The sequence below is a fragment of the Panthera onca genome, chromosome D3 (assembly GCF_046562875.1).
Source record: "Panthera onca isolate mPanOnc1 chromosome D3, mPanOnc1 haplotype 2, whole genome shotgun sequence".
Classification (NCBI taxonomy): domain Eukaryota; kingdom Metazoa; phylum Chordata; class Mammalia; order Carnivora; family Felidae; genus Panthera; species Panthera onca.
In genome coordinates, this window is record NC_138350.1 from 79,536,866 (window position 1) to 79,559,553 (window position 22,688).

Sequence of the window (22,688 nt, forward strand, 5' to 3'; positions counted from 1 at the left end):
TGACTGAAATGAAATGCAATAAAAATAGCATCAAGAGAAATATTTAGAGAGAAATATTTATTTTCATCCTGGTAGCTTTCTCCATTCCTCTTCAGTGAAACAGTGTAGGTAACCTAAGTATGGCTTTACTTGCCCTTACCAATTTCTATTATTTCAGCGACAAGTTCCAGCTGATTGTTTTAAAAGATTTTTTTTTTTTTTAATTTTTAAATAATCTCTATACCCAAGATGGGGCTCAAACTCACAGCCCGGAGATCAAGTCTCATGCTCCCTTGACTGACCCAGACAGGTGCCCCTGATCTCCCTCTTTTCTCTCCTTGCTTGTTTGCCCCCACCCCCTAATGTCCCTCCAGGTTTACTAACCTTATTGAAGTTAAGGGAGGCCCTGGATAGAGGCAGTTGACAAGTCTCACATGTGAAAATTTATAAAAATAAATCTGGGGGAATGGTAATTCAATTACAAATGTTTACTAAATTCTTTTGAATAGCAACCTGTTCTGGTCTAGCCTACAATATTGTTTAAATCGATGAGAAAATGCAACTTTTCAGACCACAACTAAACATTGTAGGAGCAGAAAACGTTTTTTTTTTTATTAATGTTTTAAGAAAAACCAATGTAAGACGTAAGAGGGAACACACAGGACCGATCTCATATCCCACGTCTCCAGTCCATTTCTTCTCCTTTCCACTGCTTTGCGTTGTCGTTAAGTTACTTCAAACTTTAAGGTCAATGGGAAAAAACAAGACAGCAGCCCTTTGCCTTTTCCTTCCCGCATATGGCTGTGGAAGAGGATAGGCTCCAGGTTGCACGATTTCGAAAACGCGTATTCAACAATTGCCCATTGGACTTTGTCTTCCCCTGGACTTGAAAAAGTGGGGAAAGTGAGGTTGGCCACTTTTATGGCCAGTTATCCTGTGGTGCTGTGGGCGTGTTTTTGCATCTCATACAATGGGTGGAAGTGAGAACCAAGGAACTGGGACCTTCGTACCGGTTAGCGTCCCTCAAAGCCCTCACTTTAAATTAGCAGGGAAAACGAAAGTCTTCTGGGGAGCGGGAATGGGCGGGTTGGGCACAAATTAATGAACAAGAACATTCCCGGGCACAGAGTTTAACAGCAGAGGGCACAATACCCACTGCCCATAGCCGGCGGCTGGCTGAAGGAGGGGCATAAAATAAGGAACTCTGGGGCCTGTGGTTCGCCCTGTTTCCTTCGGCATGTTCGTTCCAGCACTAGAACTACAACTCCCAAAGCGCAGCGCGCGTCTGTGTGTGTGTCTTCTCTCTCTCTCTCTCTCTCTCTCTCTCTCTCTCTCTCCCCCCCCCCCCCCCCCCCAGCCGGCCCCTCTCCCAGGCATCGCAGGCACCTCCCGGGATACTGCCCCCGCCCCCGCCCCGCCCTCGTACGCACGCGTCACGTTTGTTTACCCTGAAGCCCCGCCTCTCCGCCGTCCTCCAGCTCTCTCCACTTCTCCCAGGAATGCCGTCATGCTAATGATGCATATTCATGAGGCCCTCGTGGAGCTCCCGCCCTGCCCGCCGCCCGCCTTCCCGCTCCCGGCGCGTGATTAATATTCAATGAGCCCAGCTACGCGGCTGGTTCGCCCCGGCAAAGTGGGGGGAGCGGGCGGGGCCTGCGCTCCAGAGCCCGCGACCCGGGCGGGGAGGGCGTGTGTGGGGGGGCGGTGGCGGCTAGGCGGGCGGGAGCGCGGAATGGAACACCGAGACACCGACGGAATGCTCCGAATTGCCACATAATCCCCTGGAACGGCCGCGCGGAACGCCATTGGCTTCTCCCTTCTCCCCGCGCCGCCGTCTCCCACCTTCGCCTCATCGCCTCCCTCTCCTCCCGCTGCCTCCGGAGCTGGGGGGGAAGCGCGAAGCCCCACTGCAATGGAGCCCGCCGCCGCGGCTACGGCGCAGCGACTCCCAGAGACCAGCAGGGAGGACCGAGCTCCGGCTCCCGCGGCGGCGGCGGCTTTGGCGGCTCTGGCGGCAGCGGCCGGGGGCGGCCGGAGCCCGGAGCCCGCGCAGACCTCGGCAGCCCCGACCGGCGGGGCGCGGGAAGAGGCCCCCGGCGAGGCGCAGCCGGGGCCACCGCCGGGCCGGGCGGGAGGCACGGGTCGCCGGCGGCGGCGCGGCGCGCCCCAGCCCACCGCCGGCGGGGCTGCCCCGGTGCCCGGGGCGGGCAGCGGCGCCAACTCCCTCCTGCTGAGGAGAGGGCGGCTGAAGAGGAATCTGTCCGCGGCCGCCGCCGCCTCGTCGTCCTCCTCGTCGTCGTCGGCGGCGGCGGCGGCCGCTGCCGCCTCGCACTGCCCCGGCGCCGCCGGCCTCTCTGCCTCCTGTTCGGCCTCGGCGTCCCTGTGCACCCGGAGCCTGGACAGGAAGACGCTGCTCCTGAAGCACCGGCAGATGCTGCAGCTGCAGCCGTCGGACCGGGACTGGGTGAGGCACCAGCTCCAGCGGGGCTGCGTGCATGTCTTCGACCGCCACCTGGCCTCGACCTACCTGCGCCCGGTGCTCTGCACGCTGGACACCACGGCCGGCGAGGTGGCCGCCCGCCTGCTGCAGGTGGGCCACAAAGGCGGCGGCGTGGTGAAGGTGCTAGGCAAGGGGCCCGGACCCGCGGCCGGCGCGGAGCTGCTCCCCGACGTCGGCCCCCGGCTCGCGCCTGCCGAACCCCGGGACTTTGGGCCGCCGCCGGGGAGGAGCGGGCTGGCTGCCGTCGGGGGCCCGCCGCGCGCGCCTCCCGCGGACCTGCAGCTGCGGGGCGGCCCGGGCGGGTGGGCACGCCGTTCCTCCCGCGCCAGCCCCGCGCCGTCTGACTCCAGCCCGGGGGAGCCGGGCGCCCCGCAGTCCCTGGACGGCGCAGCCGCGGGCCCGACCTCCGACACGGAGAGCTTCAGCCTGAGCCCCAGCGCCGAGAGCGTGTCCGACCGGCTGGACCCCTACAGCAGCGGCAGCGGCTCGTCGTCGTCGTCCGAGGAGCTCGAGGCTGATCCGGCCCCGTCGGGGGCTCCGGGCCAGCCCCGCCTGCCCGGCCGCTCTGCGCCGTCCCGGCCCGGAGCGGGCGGCCGGCCGCCTTCCCCGACGGCCTCTCCGCCTCCGCTGCAGCCGAAAGCGCCGAGGGCGGCCGATGGCCCGGGAGGGGCCGCCCGGGACCGGCCGAGGGAGGAAAAGGCGGCTGCAGCCTCCGCCCTCGGCCGCCCCCAGTCGACCCCGGGTGGGAACGGGGCGGCCCCGGAGAAAGCGCCTCCGCCGCCCACCCTGTACGTGCAGCTCCACGGGGAGACCACCCGGCGCCTGGAGGCGGACGAGAAGCCATTGCAGATTCAAAATGACTACCTCTTCCAACTGGGATTTGGGGAGTTGTGGAGGGTGCAGGAGGAAGGCATGGACTCGGAGATTGGCTGCCTCATCCGCTTCTATGCAGGTAAGGGAATCACCTGTATGTTGACGTGCGGGCTGTAAACACTTCCAGATCCCGAGGAGTTGAGTGCCAACCAGGAGTAAACGCGGGTCCTCGGGAGTCTTTGTTGCTTCTTTGCAGCTTTCACGGACCATCTGTGTAGTAGTATGTCGAGCAGTTTTAAGACCCGAGACTTGCCGTCAGTCTTGAGGGCTCAGAGGTTGGGAAGCGATGTGGAAACGGTGGCACAGCCACCAGGAAGTACAGGTGGCAGGTACTTCTGAGAACGGCGGTAGGACTTCATGTTAACAGGGAGGGCACTTCCTTCAGGCCTCCCCTCCTGGGCACGTTGGGTTGGAGGCGGTTTGGGATTGCAGGTAAACGGTCTCGTGCACACAATACCGACGGGGGCGGGGGGGGGGGGACATGAGCAACAGAAATGCTCTAGGTCACTCTTTGTGCAGTTGTCCCCGTTTGCCATTCTCGCATGACTCCCAGGAGCTCCTTTCTCGTCATCCGGTTCAGCTGTCATGCTTATTTGCTCACTTAGTCCTCGCTGGCAGATAGGACCCCTCTTCGTGAGACTTTTTCCCCAGAGCTTTTTCTGCTTTATTTCGGTTTCACCTGCAAGTTTGATTCTCCCATCAAAAGTGATGTGTCATTTCTTTTTCTCATTTCTGACTTACAGCCTTTCTAGCTAGATCTGACCATGACTGTGTGATTGGCCGCAGGGATCACAATAATACTTGAAGTGGTTACCATATCTTGAGATGTGATCTAAAATCTTCCTCATTCATTGATTCTTTTTCTTTCCTTTTTTTTTTTTTTTTTCCAGTTCCAGCTTAAAACTTTTTTACTTTTCTCTTTATTTTTTTTCCAGCTTTTGGAGATACGACTGACGTGTTAGATCTAATTCTTACTAGGGGTGACTAATGTTTCTCTTTTGATTAAAGACTTGGCAGACACCAAATTAGGGAGCTATACATCCTGGGTGTTATATTTGAGGTTCATATTTGTTTGCATCTTTGCATGTTTCCTTTATTTTCCTTTCCGATTATGTTCTTAGTGATGAGAAATTTTATTTAAAATAAAGTTAGCGTAATAAAATTAGAAGACTTAACTCTTCCCCAGCTTTACAATTCTAGCGTATAGGTGCTGGTGGAAAAGTAATCCTATTTGTAACTTGATTAATCTGTTGCCATTCTTTCTAATTTAATGTTTTTTGGTCCAACTGGTGTCTTAGTGGCAGTTGAGTCAATGAATAAATCTTTACTCCCACACTGAAATATGCAAGACCAGGAGCATTCCGGTGAGGTGTCTTTTTAAGTTTCACTGAAGTTTTAATATAACTGAGGTGGATTTCTGATGGATTTTTGTCTTCTAAAGAAAACCATATCATTATAGCATTTGTGGCATTTGAAGATAACATCTCAACTGAAAGACATGGCTTTAAAAGTTTATGGCCTAGAAAATCAGTGATTTTTTTTTTTTTTTTTTTTAAATGTAGGAACAACAAGTGCATCCTTATCTCCTGGAGCTCATGTGTTTTGTAAAATACTGTTATTTTACAAAAGCATTAACTGGTAATCACACTTGGAGTGAGAATACTAACATGAGAATGATAAATGCCCTTATCACCAAGCCAATTACATGGAATGAAATATATAGAGAGGAGGGGATATGTAGAATAAACAGTATTGAACATTTTATACATAAAAAGCTCTGCGTCTCTTGTCCTTGTGTTGATCATGACAAATGTCTATGGGAAAGGTTTTGGGTGTCCTAGTCATGAAATTTAAATCTTTGATTCCCTTAATTACCTCTTCAAGTGTGTCTAAAATATTCTAAGTGACTGATCTACAGTGGTTTTTGTTTTTTTTAAGCTTATCAATCTAGAAGTGACAAATTTTCTTTCTGGTTAAGTCAAATTTCTGGTGTGGGCATTTTGATCTTTTTTGTTTATGAAAAGCAGCAGTTGTTTCTTGCTTCATTTCTGTGTACACAACATAAATACATATATACTTCTGTGCATGTGCTTGTCAGAATGGCTAATAAAATGGGGCGTCACACGCGGTATCCAACCTGTCCTTGAATATGAAGCCTGTGTACAGGTGTCCCAAAAGCAAGATGCTTGTTATAGAGGTGTCTGGTTGTTTGTTTTTTACACAGAGTTGAGCCTATTTTGAATCCAAGGTAATACATAAAATGTCTCTGTTGATATGCATTTGCCACAGAACTAAATTGTGCTGATGGTACTTGAACTTTTGCAAGGAAGTTTATTGATGAACAAAAGGGCCTTGTTATAAGGTGGTCTTACTTATTATGGGAACACTGTCAGGACTTCACAGGCAAATGAGGGTTTGTGCCTCGCTGGAGGAGATTCCTAGAAATTACCCTGGCAGTCGAATGAATGTAGTAGGACACCCAACAAGAACGTGTTACATTTTGGTAGTATTTTTTATCCTTAGGAAAAAGAGAATTAAAGTTTATTTTAGATAAAGGTGTTGCATGCCACATTTGTTTTTATAATTCTAGGTATGACTTTTAAATTTCTTGCTGTGTATCTTTTTGTTTAGGTGTGTAGTTGGAGTTAAGGATAGATTAGGAAGTTGCCTTTGAAGCATTTTGAATACTTTCCTGTATTTAAATTGAACTCATTATCTGCTATGTAGTTATCTAGTCAGCTACATTTTTTTTTTTTTTTTTTTTGAGAAGTTCTTGTTCAACAGAGAACTTTCATTCTTTTGAAGGTCACCTTTCAATGGAATTTTAGTATTTATAACTTGACTCAAGTTATTCTTCAAAGTCTTTGAAAGGCATTCACAGTTGCTTTGAATATTTAATATTTATTTGGGTAAAGTAAAATGGAAGTCTTTAATGAGGTATAAGGTGTTGGACGAAAGGTGCTATCTAATTACAGAGTTGTTAATGAAAACTTAGTTTGAAAATTGTATCTTTCAAGCATTCTTTAAGCTGCTGATTTAAAATATGACCAAATTTAAGTGGCTGTGTATGAAGTTACTGGTCTTAAGTATTTTAAGTATGTTAACATTTAATTTCCTCTTAAAGTTAACTATCTTAAATTTTCCTTGGAAGAGAGTAATTTTAGGTTAAAAAGTTTAAAAATTTATGTGGCTTGACGTAAGTTATGGACTTCAAAACATTAATAAGCTTTGTGTTTTGGACTCCCCAGGGAGTCTGAGTGATTGGCCAAGGGCAGTGTTAAACTATATATTTTTTGACTCTGTTCTGCCACCTTTTAGATTTAGTGGTTTAGCTATTTCAGTTCCAATTGTAATAGTGGGAAAGGGTGTTGGCAGAATGGAGAGCACACCCACTGTGCCTAGTGAAATCTTGGACAAGATGTTTTTATGGGACTTTTGGGATTGCTCAGGAGAACAATCTCCTAACCCCTCATATTTCTTCTCTTTTTCTCTTTTGGGAATGGTCAAACCTTACATGGTTTCCTGCATGGAAACTGAGAAGGGGTGGTTCAGCATTAAGCTGTAATATTGACCAGCAGGCTCTTATTACTATAATTACAGCAGTATTGAGTAACGTGCTATGAACATGTGACACCAATGTGTGCTTGAACAGTCCTTTCAATTTTAAGAACAAAGGGTTTAACTTTAATTTTGTTGTTTTAGATTTACATTTTATATTTGTTGTTTTTGGTATAAACTGTATGCTATCTTTTCCTTCGTAACTGTGGTTTGAGAACATCTATTAATATGTTGGGTTTTATCATCTTCACAAATTTTAAAGGGCTTTCACATGAATTATCTTATTTGTCCTTTCAAAAACATTATTAGGGAGGAGTCGATGTCAATCCTCTTTTCAGAGAGAGAAACATGCACAGCGAGGTTTGCCTCTTGCTTGTGGTTTTTCAGTCCTTGGCAGAGCTGAGTATATAGAGAGCTGGGCTATTCTGTTTTGCAATTCATATCACTTTCCATGAATCGATGCTGAATTTCATTTACACTTGAATTTTTCAGTTGGTTAGAAGCATTCAGAAAATATGCTATTTTTGTTGGTAATGAGGTGATATTATCCTCTAGTCCAAAGTGGTATTCCTTATGAAATATTGATGGTCTTATTTTTTTATCATGCTGCCTTTAAACACCCAGAGTACCAAGACTGGCAAATTAGTAGGCAATACAGAAAGAGTACTAAAGTGTTGTCAATATTCTGGTTGCAAACAATGATACTTGCATTTAAGTTGCTAGGAAATGAAGTTTACTTAATGACTTAATTTTTTTATCTGACCATGCCTTATCTGTTAAACAGTAAATCTTCATGGGGTCTAGAAAATTAACACTTCATCTGAAAAGTGGATAACTTTTCAGGGTGGAGGTGTGACAGACAATTCAGTTCCTTTAAAATATAGCCTTACTTGTAAAGTATTGAAAATATACATCATAAAAGGTTTGCTTAAGTCTTTTTAGAATAGAATTACTGGTACTTTAGTGATAGTGCTTTTTTGGTGTTACTATGCTATTGTTATGATTATTTTTATAATTCATACATTATATAGAGCTAGAGAGTAAGCTCTTCTCCCTGAATTTCATTGTTGCTTCTGAAACTTATAAAATGTGTGTCTTTTGTGCTGGGTGAAATAATGCAGGGAGAGGAGATGTGTGTAAGTTAGTTTGTAAGGTTTCCGGGTTAAAAGTTGTATCTTTTTGTTGCTATGAGATTGTTAAATCAACCACCTTAAATGATTGGTTACCTCAAGGTCATTATTTTTTAAAGTGTAAAGTGTTTTGGTTTCTTGCTCTTTTTTTTTTTTTTTTTTTTTCCAAGAGTCCTGCATTTGATTTATTGGTAACATAACAGTCATTGACATTCTTTATGATCCAAGCCTGGTGTAATACTTGGCATTTTAGTTTAAACATTTGTTGAATTGAATTTGTGGAATTTTGTTAAGCAGCTGGTGGTGCATGCCCTGATTCTTCAGCCTTCCATCCTGTTTGGGTCCCCAGGGATGCGTTAAACACACATACACGCGGAGGCATTTCTCCCATGGCAGCAGATTTTAGATGTGCCACATACTATTAATATCTACTCTTTCACGTGAGTGGAGCTCTGTGTGGATTTTAAGAGAGCAGTTCTCTCTCCCAAGTTTTCTTAGAGTTAACAGGTGTTTTTTTTTCCCCCCTTCTTTTCAAAGGCATCTCTTACCTCAACTTTGAGATGAACTTAATGAGACATCTGTCAAATGAGGCATCTTAGATTTAATGATTTTGTTACGTGCCAGGGTTGAACACAATTCAGTTTATCTGGACAGGAGACGGGTTTAATTGTTGTACTGTGAAAGTCGGGAGATCTTGAAGCCGCTCAGGAGAAAAGCTTTTTCCTTTAAAAAAGATGCCTGACATTTTGAAAAAGGGAAGTTACCAAAATGTCTGGGAAAATGAAGCCTTAAAAAAAAAAAAAAAAAAAAGAATCCCACCTTCTAAAACCCACTCCACCTCTTTAATCCCAGGCATCTGGTGCAGCCCTGGTAATGAGGGCCTTTGAATCTGGCCTCCTGTCCCTGTGCTTCTGGGGCAAACCCTTTTTTATACTTACCTTTGGTTTTCTAAAGAGAGTATAATTAAAACAAAAAATTTGACCATGTGGATTCTTTAGACATATTAGGTATTTACAACCTAAGTCTGTGGTGACTGGTTGTGTTTTGATTTGTATGAGACTTCAACTCTAGGCTTTGGGAATTTTTGATAAATTTGAAGCTCAGAGATCTGGAAAGAATAGATTTTGGTGATATTTGGATTAAGAAACGTTAGGATATTTGGCTAACTATGAAATAGCAACTCCTCTAGGTTGAGTGATACCGTACTTTAGAATCCAGCATGATGACAGTTATGGGATTACTGAAGTGTTATTACACTTTGATTTGGAGGTAGAATGGTTTTGTTGTATGCCTCATGTGTAACATACGCCCGGTGTACCTTTCAGTCTGCTTAATGAAACAAAGCATAACCTTCCAAGAAAGCCAGGTTCTTGCTGAAACAGTTGTTTCCCTGTTGTATTTTTACATTTGAGATTGCCTTAATACATTGTAAAATGTGTTTAAAGGTAAAGTATCTTGTTCGGGTACAAGTCCGGGAGCTTCTGAGTTTGGAGACTCGAGGTGCTATTAGAAAAGGAGTGGAAAAGTCTATTTGTAGGTTGTACACATTTTGTAAGTTTGTAAATATCAGTATTTTGGCAAAAAAGACCCCAAAATTCAGAACTTTTGGCATATACTTTCCCAAATGAAGTTAGTGTCATTTCCAGTTATATGAAAGCATTCAGTTGAAGACTGAGCACAATTTGAAATAATTTTGCTTTAGACCATTTAAATAAGGAGTGAAAAGTCTTTTAGAACTTTGAGGTTTGAGATGATTTGAATTGGTTGATTTTTCTTTTTAGCTTTGTTTTTTTTTTCCCCTGCATTCTTTTCAAGCAGGAAGAGTTTTGTATTTTTTGCTATTCCTACCGACTCATACATTTGTTAAAAAATTAGAGAATGAATCTTTTCATATACCCTCCGTTAACAACATGTTAGAATATTTGGGCTTTCTTTTCAAATATGAGGCATGTTTTTGAATATAGTGATAATATGATCTGTACTTGTTTTCATTGCCTATTCAAGAATTACTTTGATTTTTACAGTCCGTTCACTCCTGACACGTAGTCCAGAGAATGAAATTTTATGCACAGAACCAGTTTGGTTTTTTATTTTGTCAATGATGAGAAATATATTCCTTAGGAGTTCTGTCTTTTTCCCATTCGTATATCTTGAGAGCTTGTATGCTGGTGTCTTCGTCCTGAATGGGTGCTACATTATGGTTCTTGAGTTGGGCTGATGTGTCCTGGGGTCGGGTGAAAGTATCCTGGTTTGTTTGTTTTTCAAAAATAACTTTTGGGAAAAAATTATATGGTTTTATCTCACACTCTGAGAAAAGAAGGTGTATAGTTTAAGGAAATTAGTCTGAAAGTTGGTCTGACTTTGGGAATTCATTTTCTTAACCTATCCTGGGCGTTGCTTTCCTGATGATGAGGTTGCAGTGGAGTAAGCGTAAGATCTTTCTCAACTCTTAACATACTGGGGCTCCATTCGAGAACCTTTTCTCCCCATTAGGAAGGCTAAAAGTTGTAGTTGTTTTGTTTTATAAGACCTGCCCATGGGCTTAAAAGAGTCAAATCTCCTGCATTTTGTCAGGGAGAAAGGAATCGACTTGGACCTCATATATGCAAGATAGCCTGAGGTTGACAGCCAAAGGAGACCACCTTTTTGGTATAGATTCGGACAAATGACAGCATAGGTAACGTTTGGTTCATTCTCTCTCCCCGTCAGCCTTACCTCCCAACCTAGACCTCAGCGTGCTGGAGATGATTTAAAGAAATACATCCTTTTAAAAGTTAGAGTTGTTGTTGTTTTTTAATGTTTTATTTTTGAGAGAGAGAGAGAGACAGACAGACAGAGACAGAGCACGAGTGGGGGAGGGGCAGAGGCAGACACAGACTCCGAAGCAGGCTCCATCCAGGCTCCCAGCTGTCAGCGCCCAGCACCCACAGATGGAGAGCTCCTGACCTAAGCTGAAGTTGGATGCTTAAGTGACTGAGCCACTCAGGCACCCCTAGAGTTTTTTCTTAAGTTGGCATATAAAGCAATAACAATCATAATTCAGCTTATCAAGTTTACTGTAACGATAACTCTGTATTTGAGGTATTCAGATGTACAAAACTTACCGGATCGTTAGCTTTAATTTTTGCTGAGGTGTGTGCCTGTCTCCTTGTGCCTAGAGTCTCGGGAGAAAAAGCACTTAAAGAAAATGGAATTTTTGTGTTGTTATTTTGATTAGATGATAGACTTTAGGATCCCACAGAGATCCTAAGCAAGTCCGTAGAGGTTAAGCGTCTGGTCCAAGATCATTGATCAAGTAAGTCATTCTCAGAATTAGGAATAGCACTCATGATTTGGATTATCTGTCCATTGTTCTTTTTCTCACCGTACTGCCTGCTTACGAATTTATGGTCTTTGGATCCTCCTTATATTTAGTATTCAAAATGAAAGTGAAGAAAAATGGAGTGTACTTACCACATTTGGTGGCTTCTCTGTGACTTCAAGGTGTTTCTGGTTTCATTTCATTGTCATCAGTGCTTTTGAGAGGCTGCCCATCACTTGGACAGACATAAGGGTGGGGGGCTTTTAATGGAGCTGTTGGATATCTTAATTGCATAGAGGGAAATTAGAATGTTACCCTTTGGGGGATTTAATGATAGAACTTTAAAGTTGACAGATGGTTGGCTGAGAGGACTTCCAGTACTAGAAAATCAGAAAAGCGATGGTGATTTGTCTAGTACTTTGAAATTGTTAGAATGGAACTCTAAAAAGAAATCATTGACTTTTAAAAAATATTTGGGAAAAATTTTAAAAAGAGATTTTGAAGAAAAATTCTCATTTAAATATGTTCATTGGAAAGATTCAGTGTTCGTTATATTCTTTATTTCAACAAAATTTCTAAAGATGTCTTCTCACAATGAAAAGAGCATAGCTTATTCAGGTACACACACTCAGTTCTACTTTTGTCTCATATAAAGAAAAACCAAAACAACTGACTTCAGTAATCTTTGGGCTTTTGTCGTTTGTTGGTTTTGGAAGTCTTTATCATGAAATCTCCTGTTTTGAATATCTCCTTTCTCTCCCTAAAAGAGGGGGAGAGGGAGAAGAACAGAGAAAGAAATTCCTGCTCCTGTTAGCAAAAAGACAGTTTGTGAATATTTTTAGGGGTATGAGAAAGATTTCCTTCTATATTAGGCTCTATTTTAATTTAAGCATTTACCTTAAGCAAAAGTTTTAGCTTTCCTTATAGGGAAGTTAATCTACTGAGTCAATTAATTCCTCAAAGATGACTGTTCATTTTTAATATGAGGAAGGGAACTTTTTAAAGTGCAGAAGTACAAAAGGGTGAAAATACATTGCATCTGACATGTAGAATATGTACTCCAGATGCTGAAACAGAGGAGAAATTTCTCTTGATGGTCTCTTGGAGAGGTGGTATGGCCGGGGGCAGCTGACATTCAGTTTTATGTAATAACGATCTCTCCTTATGGGAGGAAGTAAATTCTGTAATTGAAGGACACTCATTCTCTTATACATGCCCCACACATGCGTTCTGCATTGAATGTTGAGGCAGGATGTTCATGGGAGGTGGTAGTCATATTTACCGACGGGAGGGAGGGGTAGGTGGGTGGGGTAAATACACTTGGGAGAAAAAAAATCTTGATTTGAAAAAATTTGCCATTCTTAATTACGTGGATCATTTTTTTCACATCTTAATTGTAACTTATTTATGTTGTGAATGGCTTATTTATATCCTTTTGCTCACTTTTTGTTTGATATTTGCCTTTTTTCTACTGGTCTATAGATTGGTTTTGGGGGGTATATTTAGGGAAACTGGATTTATTTTGTAAGTCACTAATATTTTCTTTATCCGTTACACTTTTATGTCAGTCTTTTCCTCTAGATATTCAGGGTTCTGTGTCATGCTTAAAAAGACTCCCTATCCTAGGATTAAAAAATGAAATTTCCTATATTTTCTTGTGGTATCTTACAGTTCTATTTTCTCTGCTGAAAATTTTAATCGGTTTAAGAAAGATAGGAAGTAGGGAAGAAATTGTGTCAATACTTTTTATTGAATAGTTGAGTTATTTCTTCACTGATTTAAATGCCACTTTTCCTCAGTTTGTCTTTTAACTGAGATTAGAATCTATGGTATAGGACAGTTTAGGTTTAGAAGCTATTTTGAATTTGTTGAAGAAAATAGGGAGAAAGAGAAGGATGCTTATCTGATTTCCACTACATTTCTTTTTTACTCCCTAATTTCCCAGTAGCAGATTGTGACCATTACTTCCAGGACTCATGTGCTTCTGGAATATGGATCTGTCAGGATTCTCTTTTCCTGTGGATACTTTGTCATCCTGGAGTAGCTGGGATGGGAGTGGGGTCAGCTGGAATATAAAATGCTGATGTAGGGGCGCCTGGGTGGCGCAGTCGGTTAAGCGTCCGACTTCGGCCAGGTCACGATCTCGCGGTCCGTGAGTTCGAGCCCCGCGTCAGGCTCTGGGCTGATGGCTCGGAGCCTGGAGCCTGGAGCCTGTTTCCGATTCTGTGTCTCCCTCTCTCTCTGCCCCTCCCCCGTTCATGTTCTGTCTCTCTCTGTCCCAAAAATAAATAAAAAACATTGAAAAAAAAATTTAATAAAAAAAAATGCTGATGTATAGACACATGTATAGATACACATGTATATATGTGTGTCTACAAATGTATGTGTAAGTATTTGTATAATATACATTATATATATTGCAATATACACGTTGCATTAGGGAGCATTCAGGTGCTTATTTATGCTGAAGAGATTCCTTTTTTTTTTCCTTCTGAAGAATTTCTGGGGACTACTCTGAAGGTCACTGTGGAGCACATAGGATTTATCTTTTGAATATAGAAAAAGGAAGACTAGCATGTTTATCAAAATCAGTAACAGCTCTGCCAGTGGTGCTTTGAGGTTTTCCTGAGTTGGACTGAGAAGGGGTTTCTGTAGGTGGCCATGAATTGAGATGACAAGGACATAATGTCAAATAACTCTGAGCTGAAAATGATGTAACGGGACCAGTGTCCTAATGGCAGTCCTGGCACGTTAGTGCTATAGGTAAATGAAGTCCCTGGAAAGATGAGATAGTTTTAGTGGGTCCTAAATGTCAAACCTAGACAAGTCAAGTTGGAACATCTACCACCTGAGCAGGCTCTCATGCTCTAGTGACCAGTTCTTAGTCATGGGACCACAAGACAAAAATTGTACTACCGTTGCATTTCGTGGCCTTATCAGACCCTCTTTGTTGGAGAGCTGAGATTCTTCTCTGTAGGCTTTTAGCTGTATTACCCAAGTTCAAAGTTGTCTTAGCTGGAGTGGATTCCGGACTTGAATCCATGAATATTTAAGGAGAAAATCTCCAGACCCATTGCCCTAAAATACTAAATGAAATAATGATGCCGTTGCCAAACTTATTTAGGTGTTTACAAGTAATATTTCTCCACAATGACAAACCAGATGGCATTTTTTTTTTAATTTGAAGAAACAAGTGCAAAGAATTAAACTTCCTCAGCATAATTGTATCCTACTATATATAATGTTCACAAAATTGAATAATATTTTGTTATTTAGGAAACGTTTATATCCTTACTACATACTAGGCAGTGTTTTAAGTCCTTTGTATATATTAGCTAATTTAATTGTCATAACAACCCTACGAGGTAGACCGTGTTATTACTTCAGTATTACAGATAGAGGAACTGAGTCACAGAGCTGTTTAGTAACTTGTCTGGATTTGTACAGTGAGTAAAGCACAGGCAATATTCAAGTCCAGGCATCTGACCCCGGAATCAACTCCTTAGTACCCACCTTGTTTTGCTGAATGTGGAGAACTTGTCCCTGATAACCTTCTGGGGCCAGCTTGAGCATATCATTGTTCAGGAAACACGGATTTTGAAATAGTTAAGGCTGGACTTGGGTTCTGCATCTGCTGCCGCCCCTAGGGCTCCATTGGCTTCTTTCCTTCTCTGTTGAAAGAGGCAATACCTTAGTGTCCCATGAGGTTGTTGAGCAGATCAACTGAAATCTGTGGAAGTGCCTGGCACAGCGGTACCGGCTGTTATGAACCGAGCCCTAGTCTTGGGTGGGAGGAGTGCTGACTGGGGACTAGCCACCTGGGTTTGGCTGTGGGCTTCTTTACTTGATGGGAAGCCTGTAATGAGCCCCTTAACCTCCTCAAGCCTCATTAGAGAAAGAGGAGGAGAAAAGTGATAAAATAACTCAGTCTCAGAGAACTTTGTGAGGTTCAGATTTGGTGATACATGTGGAGGTGCTTTGTAAACTGTGATAAGCTACACAAATATAGTGTGGTTCTATTATTTTTAGCAACGGTGAACTGCCACAAACGTTAATTAGACTTAATTAGGGCCCATTAAGGAAGATGGGGGACCCTGGTGCTCAGTGACAGTGGCAGACCATACACTTTTCACCCATCCATCTGTCCGTCCACCCATCCAGTAATTATCTACCAGGTCAGAAGTGCTTTGGAATCAAAGATGACTGATTTGAATTTTCTAGGATCCCTTGACATGCTTTCCATCTTGAGAGGATGTTTCTGGAAACAGCAAGCCCGCCAACATTTCCACACAAAGGTGAAAAGCATTCTGGTGGAGGCAGTGTTCCCAGGTGACTGTCATAGCAGTGAACGAGGAAGGCTCCTGACTCCACTGTGTGAGGCCCCAGAGGGCCCTTGAGCCAAGTCTTGAAGGACCTGAAGGACTAGGCTGTTGTCTTAATTCTGGGATCCTGAATTGTTTGAGGAGCAGCCATAAATTACTAGTTCAAAGTCCAGTCAGACTGAGTTTATCCTCTAAGATTTACTAAGTACCTTTCCATCTAGGCATCTGGGCCTTTTTATCCACTTGAATTATTTGGGCTCCATTTGGTATCAGAGTTTGTGAGGATATAAATTCTGGGTTAAGCAAATATGAATTTTGCTTTTCTGAAAAGGAAATGCAAATGTGCACATACTTGATGTTGCCCTGAAGCCTGGTGCAGGGGTCCTGCAGTACATTTGAAAGACATTCTCTTATTTCTTATTTTAAGGCCTGTGAGGGTTTTGCTTTCCTCAGATTTATTGGAATTATGGGAAATGTGATTATCTTTTGGAGTCGGTTTTTTCTTTTTAATTTTTATTCTTTAAAATTATTTATTTATTTATTTATTTATTTAACTAGGTTCCACACCCAACGTGAGGCTTGAGCTCACGACCCTGAGATTAAGAATCGCACCTTCTACCAACTGATCCAGCCAGGTGCCCCCAGAAGCAGTTACTTTCTTTTACTTTAGTGACAGATAGTAGACTGCATTAATGTAAAATTTGGACGATGATGAGTTGGTCATTATCTGAGAATGTTATTTTTCACTGTGCTCAGTCTCCACTGATGAAGGAACTTTTTAAAAGACTTCTTGTGTGGACTAGGAGGAAACACAGTTCTGAAGTGTTCATGTAAGCAAAAGCGACATATTAGCTCTTGAATCCATGGCTGGAAAGCTTGTACTATGCATATGGCAAGTTAAATCTTTACTAATGGCCTGTTATAAATTTTGTTTTAAATAGAAGGGAAATAAATGTCTCTGTGGAATATTGTCTTATGTAGTAATGTGAATGGCATCACTGGAAAAAAGGTCTTCAGTTGCTTTTTGGTTTTGTTTTTATTTTTATTGAAAAAAATTTTTTTTAATGTTTTATTTATTTTTGAGACAGAGACAGAGCGTGAGCAGGGGAGGCAGAGGGAGAGACACACACAGAATCCGAAGCAGGCTTCAGCCTCTGAGCTGTCAGCACAGAGCCTGATGTGGGGTTCCAGCTCACAGACCGCAAGATCATGACCTGAGCTGAAGTCGGACGCTTAACCGACAGAGCCACCCAGGCGCACCTGTTTTGTTTTTAAATTATGATGAAGACCGTGGTAAAAAAAAAAAAAAAAAAAAAAAAAGTTATTCAGATCCTGTCTGAAATAAGTCATGTTTCTAATTCAAATGAAAATACGAATTCATACTCATCAACATCGAGGTTAATCACCTGCCAATGTGTATTTTCCACTGTCATTAGCACCTTTTTGCCCTCTGTGACACAGGTTTACAGACTTCAGTTACCTCATTGGAGTAATATCAACACCTGACAAGCTGATTTTATGGGGGATATTAACAGAACCATTACGTTACCATCCGTGTAATCAGAAGGAGAATAGTTACTGGTCCTTGTGATTATAAAGCAGGTGCTCAAAATCTCTTGCTCTGTAACCAAAGCAGTAAGAGGGACTTAGTGTTTTTAACCACAGTCTGACTGGTATTGTCTTAGTAATACATGGTGACAAAAGTTCTGTAAACAGATTATGTTGGAACTTCAGAGGATAATGTCATTCTGAAGATACCACGTAAAAGTCCATTTCCAGAAGTAGGGTTTGTCCTGTAGTTAGTACAGTCAGAATGCTTGTTTTCTACCCTGAAACTGGTGTGCAGCTTCTAATAGAGAATTGGGACCTGTCATTGCTTCCTGCTTTTGGAGATATGTGTAAGGTCTCCCACCTCCACCCCTTCCCCACAACTGAGCAACAAAACAAAAATGATCGCTAGCCTTCCTGGTTCTAAGAAACTGACAGATTAACGCCAGTCGCCTCAACCTTCAAATAATGCTGGTGGATAAAGGAAAGTGTTGTTCATTTGTCTTTAAGTTACTCTCATAAGCACAACTATGCGTACCCCTTTGTACAGTATCTTTTTACTTGTAGAAACATTTGTGATATTGGAGTAGACTTAACCAGAGGTGTCTGTGAATAGTTCCTGAGTCAGAATCTAGTGAATGTGATAATTGAAGAAATCCCTGCTACCTATAGCTTTGCCAGGCTTCACGGGCCTAAACTGGGTGACAACTGCATGGATATCTGAGGGGGGAGGGCACAGAATTGGAGCATTGGAAGGGACCCTGGCATCTAGTCCAGTTTCTTTCCTAGCCTGGAAATCTGTACTTTCCTGATTGATGGTCATCTGGCCTGTGTTGTGGACTGCCTACTAGGTACTTTATTCCAGGATCACGTTGAGTGAAGCTTTGCTCCTCGAGCTGTGACCTATGGGCTAGCATCATCAGCATCTCCCAGGAGTGTGTTAAAAATGCAGAATCTTAGGCCCCACCTCAGACCTCGAAGAAGTGCTAGCATTGGGGGCGCCTGGGTGGCTCGGTTGGTTGAGTGTCTGACTCTTGATTTCAGCTCAGGTCGTGATCCCAGGGTCGTGGGTTCGAGCCCGGTGTCGGTGTCGGGCTCTCTGCTGAGCGGAGAGCCTCTGCTTGGGATTCTCTGTTTCTCACTGCTCCCTCTCCCTCCCCTTCCCCTCCCTTCCTCCCCACTCCCCTCCCTGAAAAAAAAAAAAAAAGTGCCGGCATCGGATGAATTGGGAGTGGGGGAGATTAGTATTGCAGGAAGGAAATCATTGGGAGCTTGTGTGGTTTAGAGAGATACTGAGAGCAGCAGAGGGAGAAAAGGAGTCGTGCGAAGATGTTATCCTCAGACTCAGTGGCTAATTGGCTGTTTCGGTGAAAGAAGCTCAAAGATGTCGCGTGTGCAGTTTGATGAGAGAATTGTGTCAATTCATGACAGTAGTTCATATCACTAGTTCAGTAAGGCTGAAGGACCACGTGCTAGAGTTAGGGGTTGGTGATGTGAGAATGAACGAAGGTGTGTCTTCTGTTAATATTTACAAATATTTATCAGATGAGGACTGATTTTTGCAGAGGAAGAGTTTGAAATGGTAGTACATGTGAAAGTGACTAAAGCCATCATTTAGCTGATTGAAGCACCAGGCTCACCACCCAGCTCCCCGAGTTCAGTGGAACTTCTTTGGTTTCTGCCGCTTACAATATGTGCAGTAATTTTCAGGAAAGTGATATAAACAGTATTTATTTACTTGGTTTTCTTATGACTTTTTTTTTTCACATTCAATCAAAATAAATGCTAGTGCTGGCTGTGGCTGTGGGCAAAAGTGAACAGGTCTAAAAAGAATGTTTATATTAAATTTATGAAGCTCTCAGGATGAACGCCTTTTGAATGTAAGACTTTCCTATATGGGGGTGTGTGTGTGTAAATTACATTAACAATTGTAATAACACTTGAAATACCTTAATGAAGACATTTACATATGGCCAAGGGAACACAGAAACCCTGTAAACAGCTCTCCCTGGAAGTGGAATGCTTTGGAAGGCTCCATGGGAAGGATTCCTTTTGTGAATGGGGGATGAGCATTGCACGACAAGGGTGTGTCAGGAACTAAAGCATGGATGAAAGGGCACCCTGTGCGTAGGTCCAGTAGTGAAGTGTTTGGTGATGAGGTTAAAGTGGTAGGAGGGGAGACTGAAAAGGAGGTTGGGGCCAGATGATGAACGGCCTCACATGCCAAGGATTTGACTTGATAAGCAGTGGGAGCTACTGAGCACTTTAAGGCTGTGTGTGGGTAACACAGTTAGGTTTGTATTCTAGGTCGTTAACTGGCAGCTAGCTGGAGGATGGATTGGAGAGGGAGCAACTAGAAACGTGGATACTGCCTTAGCTGGGCCTTTCGTAAACATTTTAACGCACTGTGTGACCAGCTGGAGATCCAAAGGAAGAATGGTGTCGCCTCAAGGAGTTCAGCGAGAGAGAAATAATTGCAATACAGAATACGTCACTTTTGAGGTTTGCGCGGCGTGGTTACCAAATAGGAAACTAACCTGGTCTGCTGCAGTTGGGTGGGTGGAGAGGATTTTGAATATTGGGAAGAGTAGACTAGCAATGGGAGTTGATGGGATAGGGCATTCCTGGTAGGGCAACCAAGGGGCTCCCTGGGAGCTAGATGAGAAGGATCTGGACTAGGTCAGTGCAGACGAAGAACTGCGGAATGGGAATTGCTTAGAATGTAGAATTCTTGGGTCTTATTGAATGATTATATTTTGGGGGAGAAGGAGTAGTACAGGATTTATTATTCATTCCAGAACTCATTTGAGTATGTCTTCCACGTCAGGAAGTGGGTCACTGTATCCCATGTCAGGGATATAGTGTGCGTAAGACGGACAGAGTTTGTGTGTCAGGATCACTTGGAGGTTTCTGGTTTGACTGTAATCCCATCACCCAACAGGCAGAACACGGGAGCAGGAATTGGCTTGGGGGAGGGGGGAGTTGGTGGATTGATTAGATCTGGATGTGTTAAACTTAAGGTGCCTGAGGACATTCAGGTATGTCTGGAGAGAGCTCAGGGAGCATCTGTTGTAGGCATTCATTGCCGTGTTTGGATTGAGTGATGGTGCTCGGCAGTGGATGGGGTGAGGAGAGGGCTGAGGAAGCAACTCTGAGGAGTGCCTCTGTTAAAACCTGGGAGTGGACTATGTTGACTCAAAGACTTCAGATATAAAAGACACCTACTGTATGACTGTATATGAGGGTCACTTAACAGGCAAAACGAATTTTTGGTGCTAAGTGATAATAAATAGTTGTTTCCTTTCAGGGGGATATTGATGGGCAGGGGCTTGAGCCATCTGCTGTTGGTAAGTTCTTTGTAGTTTTCTGAGTTTTAGTTGCTGGTGTTTGAATGTACCATTATGGTTTGCGTGCTTTACTCGATGTAAGTTAAGCCTCAGCAGAAAGAAGGGAAGTGGTTCCGAAGGAAGAGGCTTGAACATAGTTTCTATCCTAAAGGGAAAGAGACCGGGGAAGGCTAAGGATGATGCATGAGTTGGAGAGGGAAAAATAAAGGAAAGTCCTGAAGGAAATAAAAGGGGTGATATCATGAACACCGATGGAAGAGTTAGCTGTGGGTGGTAGAGGGCCATCTATTTCTTTGAGTCTGGGTAAAGAATAAAGATTCATTTAAGTGAGAGTTCAGGAAGCTGGGCCTTAGTGTTCTTAATGAATTGGCAGGTAGGGGAAAAAGTCAAGTCTTGGTATTTCTTGTAATATGCACCTTACTATACTGGGCTGGGTTGGGAGGGTGTTAGTGAACCAGAGGTGCAGGAAATGATCACCAAACTTGGCTTTGCAAGTTTGATAGTGCTTGTATCGGGCAGGTTTGTTTGTTTTGCACAGTTTTGGTTCCCCCTGCTCCCAATCTGTAAGAGAGTGTGTGTGTGTGTGTGTGTGTGTGTGTGCGCGCGCGTGTGTGTGTGTTGTGGGAGAGAGGGTAAGTGTATAGATATAATGGTCAGAAACCTTCAGAAAAGTTGGAAGTACTAAATGACAAAGCGGGGATTGTATCTTCTGTTATGTCCCCATTTCCATTCTGCTCATAAAGTCACTCGTGGTGTAATAAAACTTCTGAGATAGGTTTTTTTTTTTTTTCCTTCCTCGTCACCTATAAGATTATACTTGCAGAGATGAGAGCTGGTTCTGAAGACACATTTTCCATTCCTAGATTGTCAAAGTGACTTGTGGCTTGAATCTGAACATAAAGTGAGCATGAAGACATGATAAATGATAAGACTGGATAGGTATAAACCAGATTGTATAGGGGACAATTATTGTTAAGTAATAAATATTGTTAAGAAACCATATCAAAACTATCATTTTTCTTGTTAATTGTAGCAAGCATAATTTTTGCTTGCTTTTTTGTGTTCAGTCTTGAGCTAGATGCTGAGATTTCAAATTGTGGTTAACCAACAGTTCGGTTGTTCTTAAGAATATAATTCCCAGATATTTACTTTAATCTCTAGGTCATCTGGTTATTTTTATATTCCAGTTGCAAAGTTGGTTTCTATAACTTTTTAATAAAGATGTTGGGGTGCCTGGGTGGCTCAGTCGGTTAAGTGTACGACTTTGGCTCAGGTCATGATTTCGTGGTTCATGAGTTCGAATCCCGCATCAGGCTCTGTGCTGACAGCTCAGAGCCTGGACCCTGTTTGGGATTCTGTGTCTCCTCCTCTTTCTGCCCCTCCCCCCCCCCCCCCGCCCTCATGCTCTGTCTCTCTTTAAAAATTCATAAACATTAAAAAAATTAATAAAAAAATAAAAATGTCCTGAGAATAGAATAGAAACTCTTGAGAGAGAATCATAATTGTTAACTCTTCATATCAAACACGGTGAATTACCAAACAGCAGTAATATTGGGAGAAAGAAGAACCATTGCTTTTGATTTGGAGAACCTGGTGGAAATGGCAGCAGAGTTGTTTTTATGGGTTTTTTTGTTGTTTTTTTATTTGCTTGGGAATTTTCTATTTTGGGGGTTGGCAGTTGTATATTTATGTTCAAAATTCACTGATCATTGTAATAGAAACTTTTTATGGGATACTTTTTTTTTTTTCTCTCAGTCAATTCAAACAGTTGCAAAGTGCTTGCTTCCCAAGGCATGAAGTACTTTGAAGGCTGGGGGAAAAATGAATTGGACAGATCCTCTGCCTTTTTAGAAACTTCAGCCAGATTGCACAAGGACACAGATGATCATAAAACAGAGCATAGTAAGACAGCACAGGGAGAAGGCTCCCTCCTTTCCTCCTTGCAAATAATTCTTGAAACTTGTGCCCACTACATGCCTGTCTTTAACAAGATGGACATGATCCTTGCTCTTGTGACTTCATAGCGAGGAGGAGACTTGTCAAACACATACCTATATAAATAACTGTGGTATTTGCCATTAAGGAAAAATATAGTTTTTGTTGTTGTTGTTGTTTGCAGTGAATCCTGGT

The 22,688-nt window shown here is 43.0% G+C and overlaps 1 protein-coding gene across 2 annotated transcripts in view; it reads left to right on the forward strand.

Annotated features, from left to right (window-relative positions):
* The first annotated feature begins 1,784 nt into the window (after nucleotides 1-1,784).
* Nucleotides 1,785-22,688, forward strand: part of PHLPP1 (PH domain and leucine rich repeat protein phosphatase 1) — a 212,639-nt gene continuing 191,735 nt past the window's right edge. For both annotated transcript variants that reach the window (XM_078435164.2, XM_078435165.2), the window contains exon 1: nucleotides 1,785-3,431. In XM_078435164.2, the coding sequence (XP_078291290.2) occupies nucleotides 1,892-3,431 (1,540 nt within the window). In that variant the 5' untranslated portion in view covers nucleotides 1,785-1,891. The remainder of the gene's footprint in view (nucleotides 3,432-22,688) is intronic.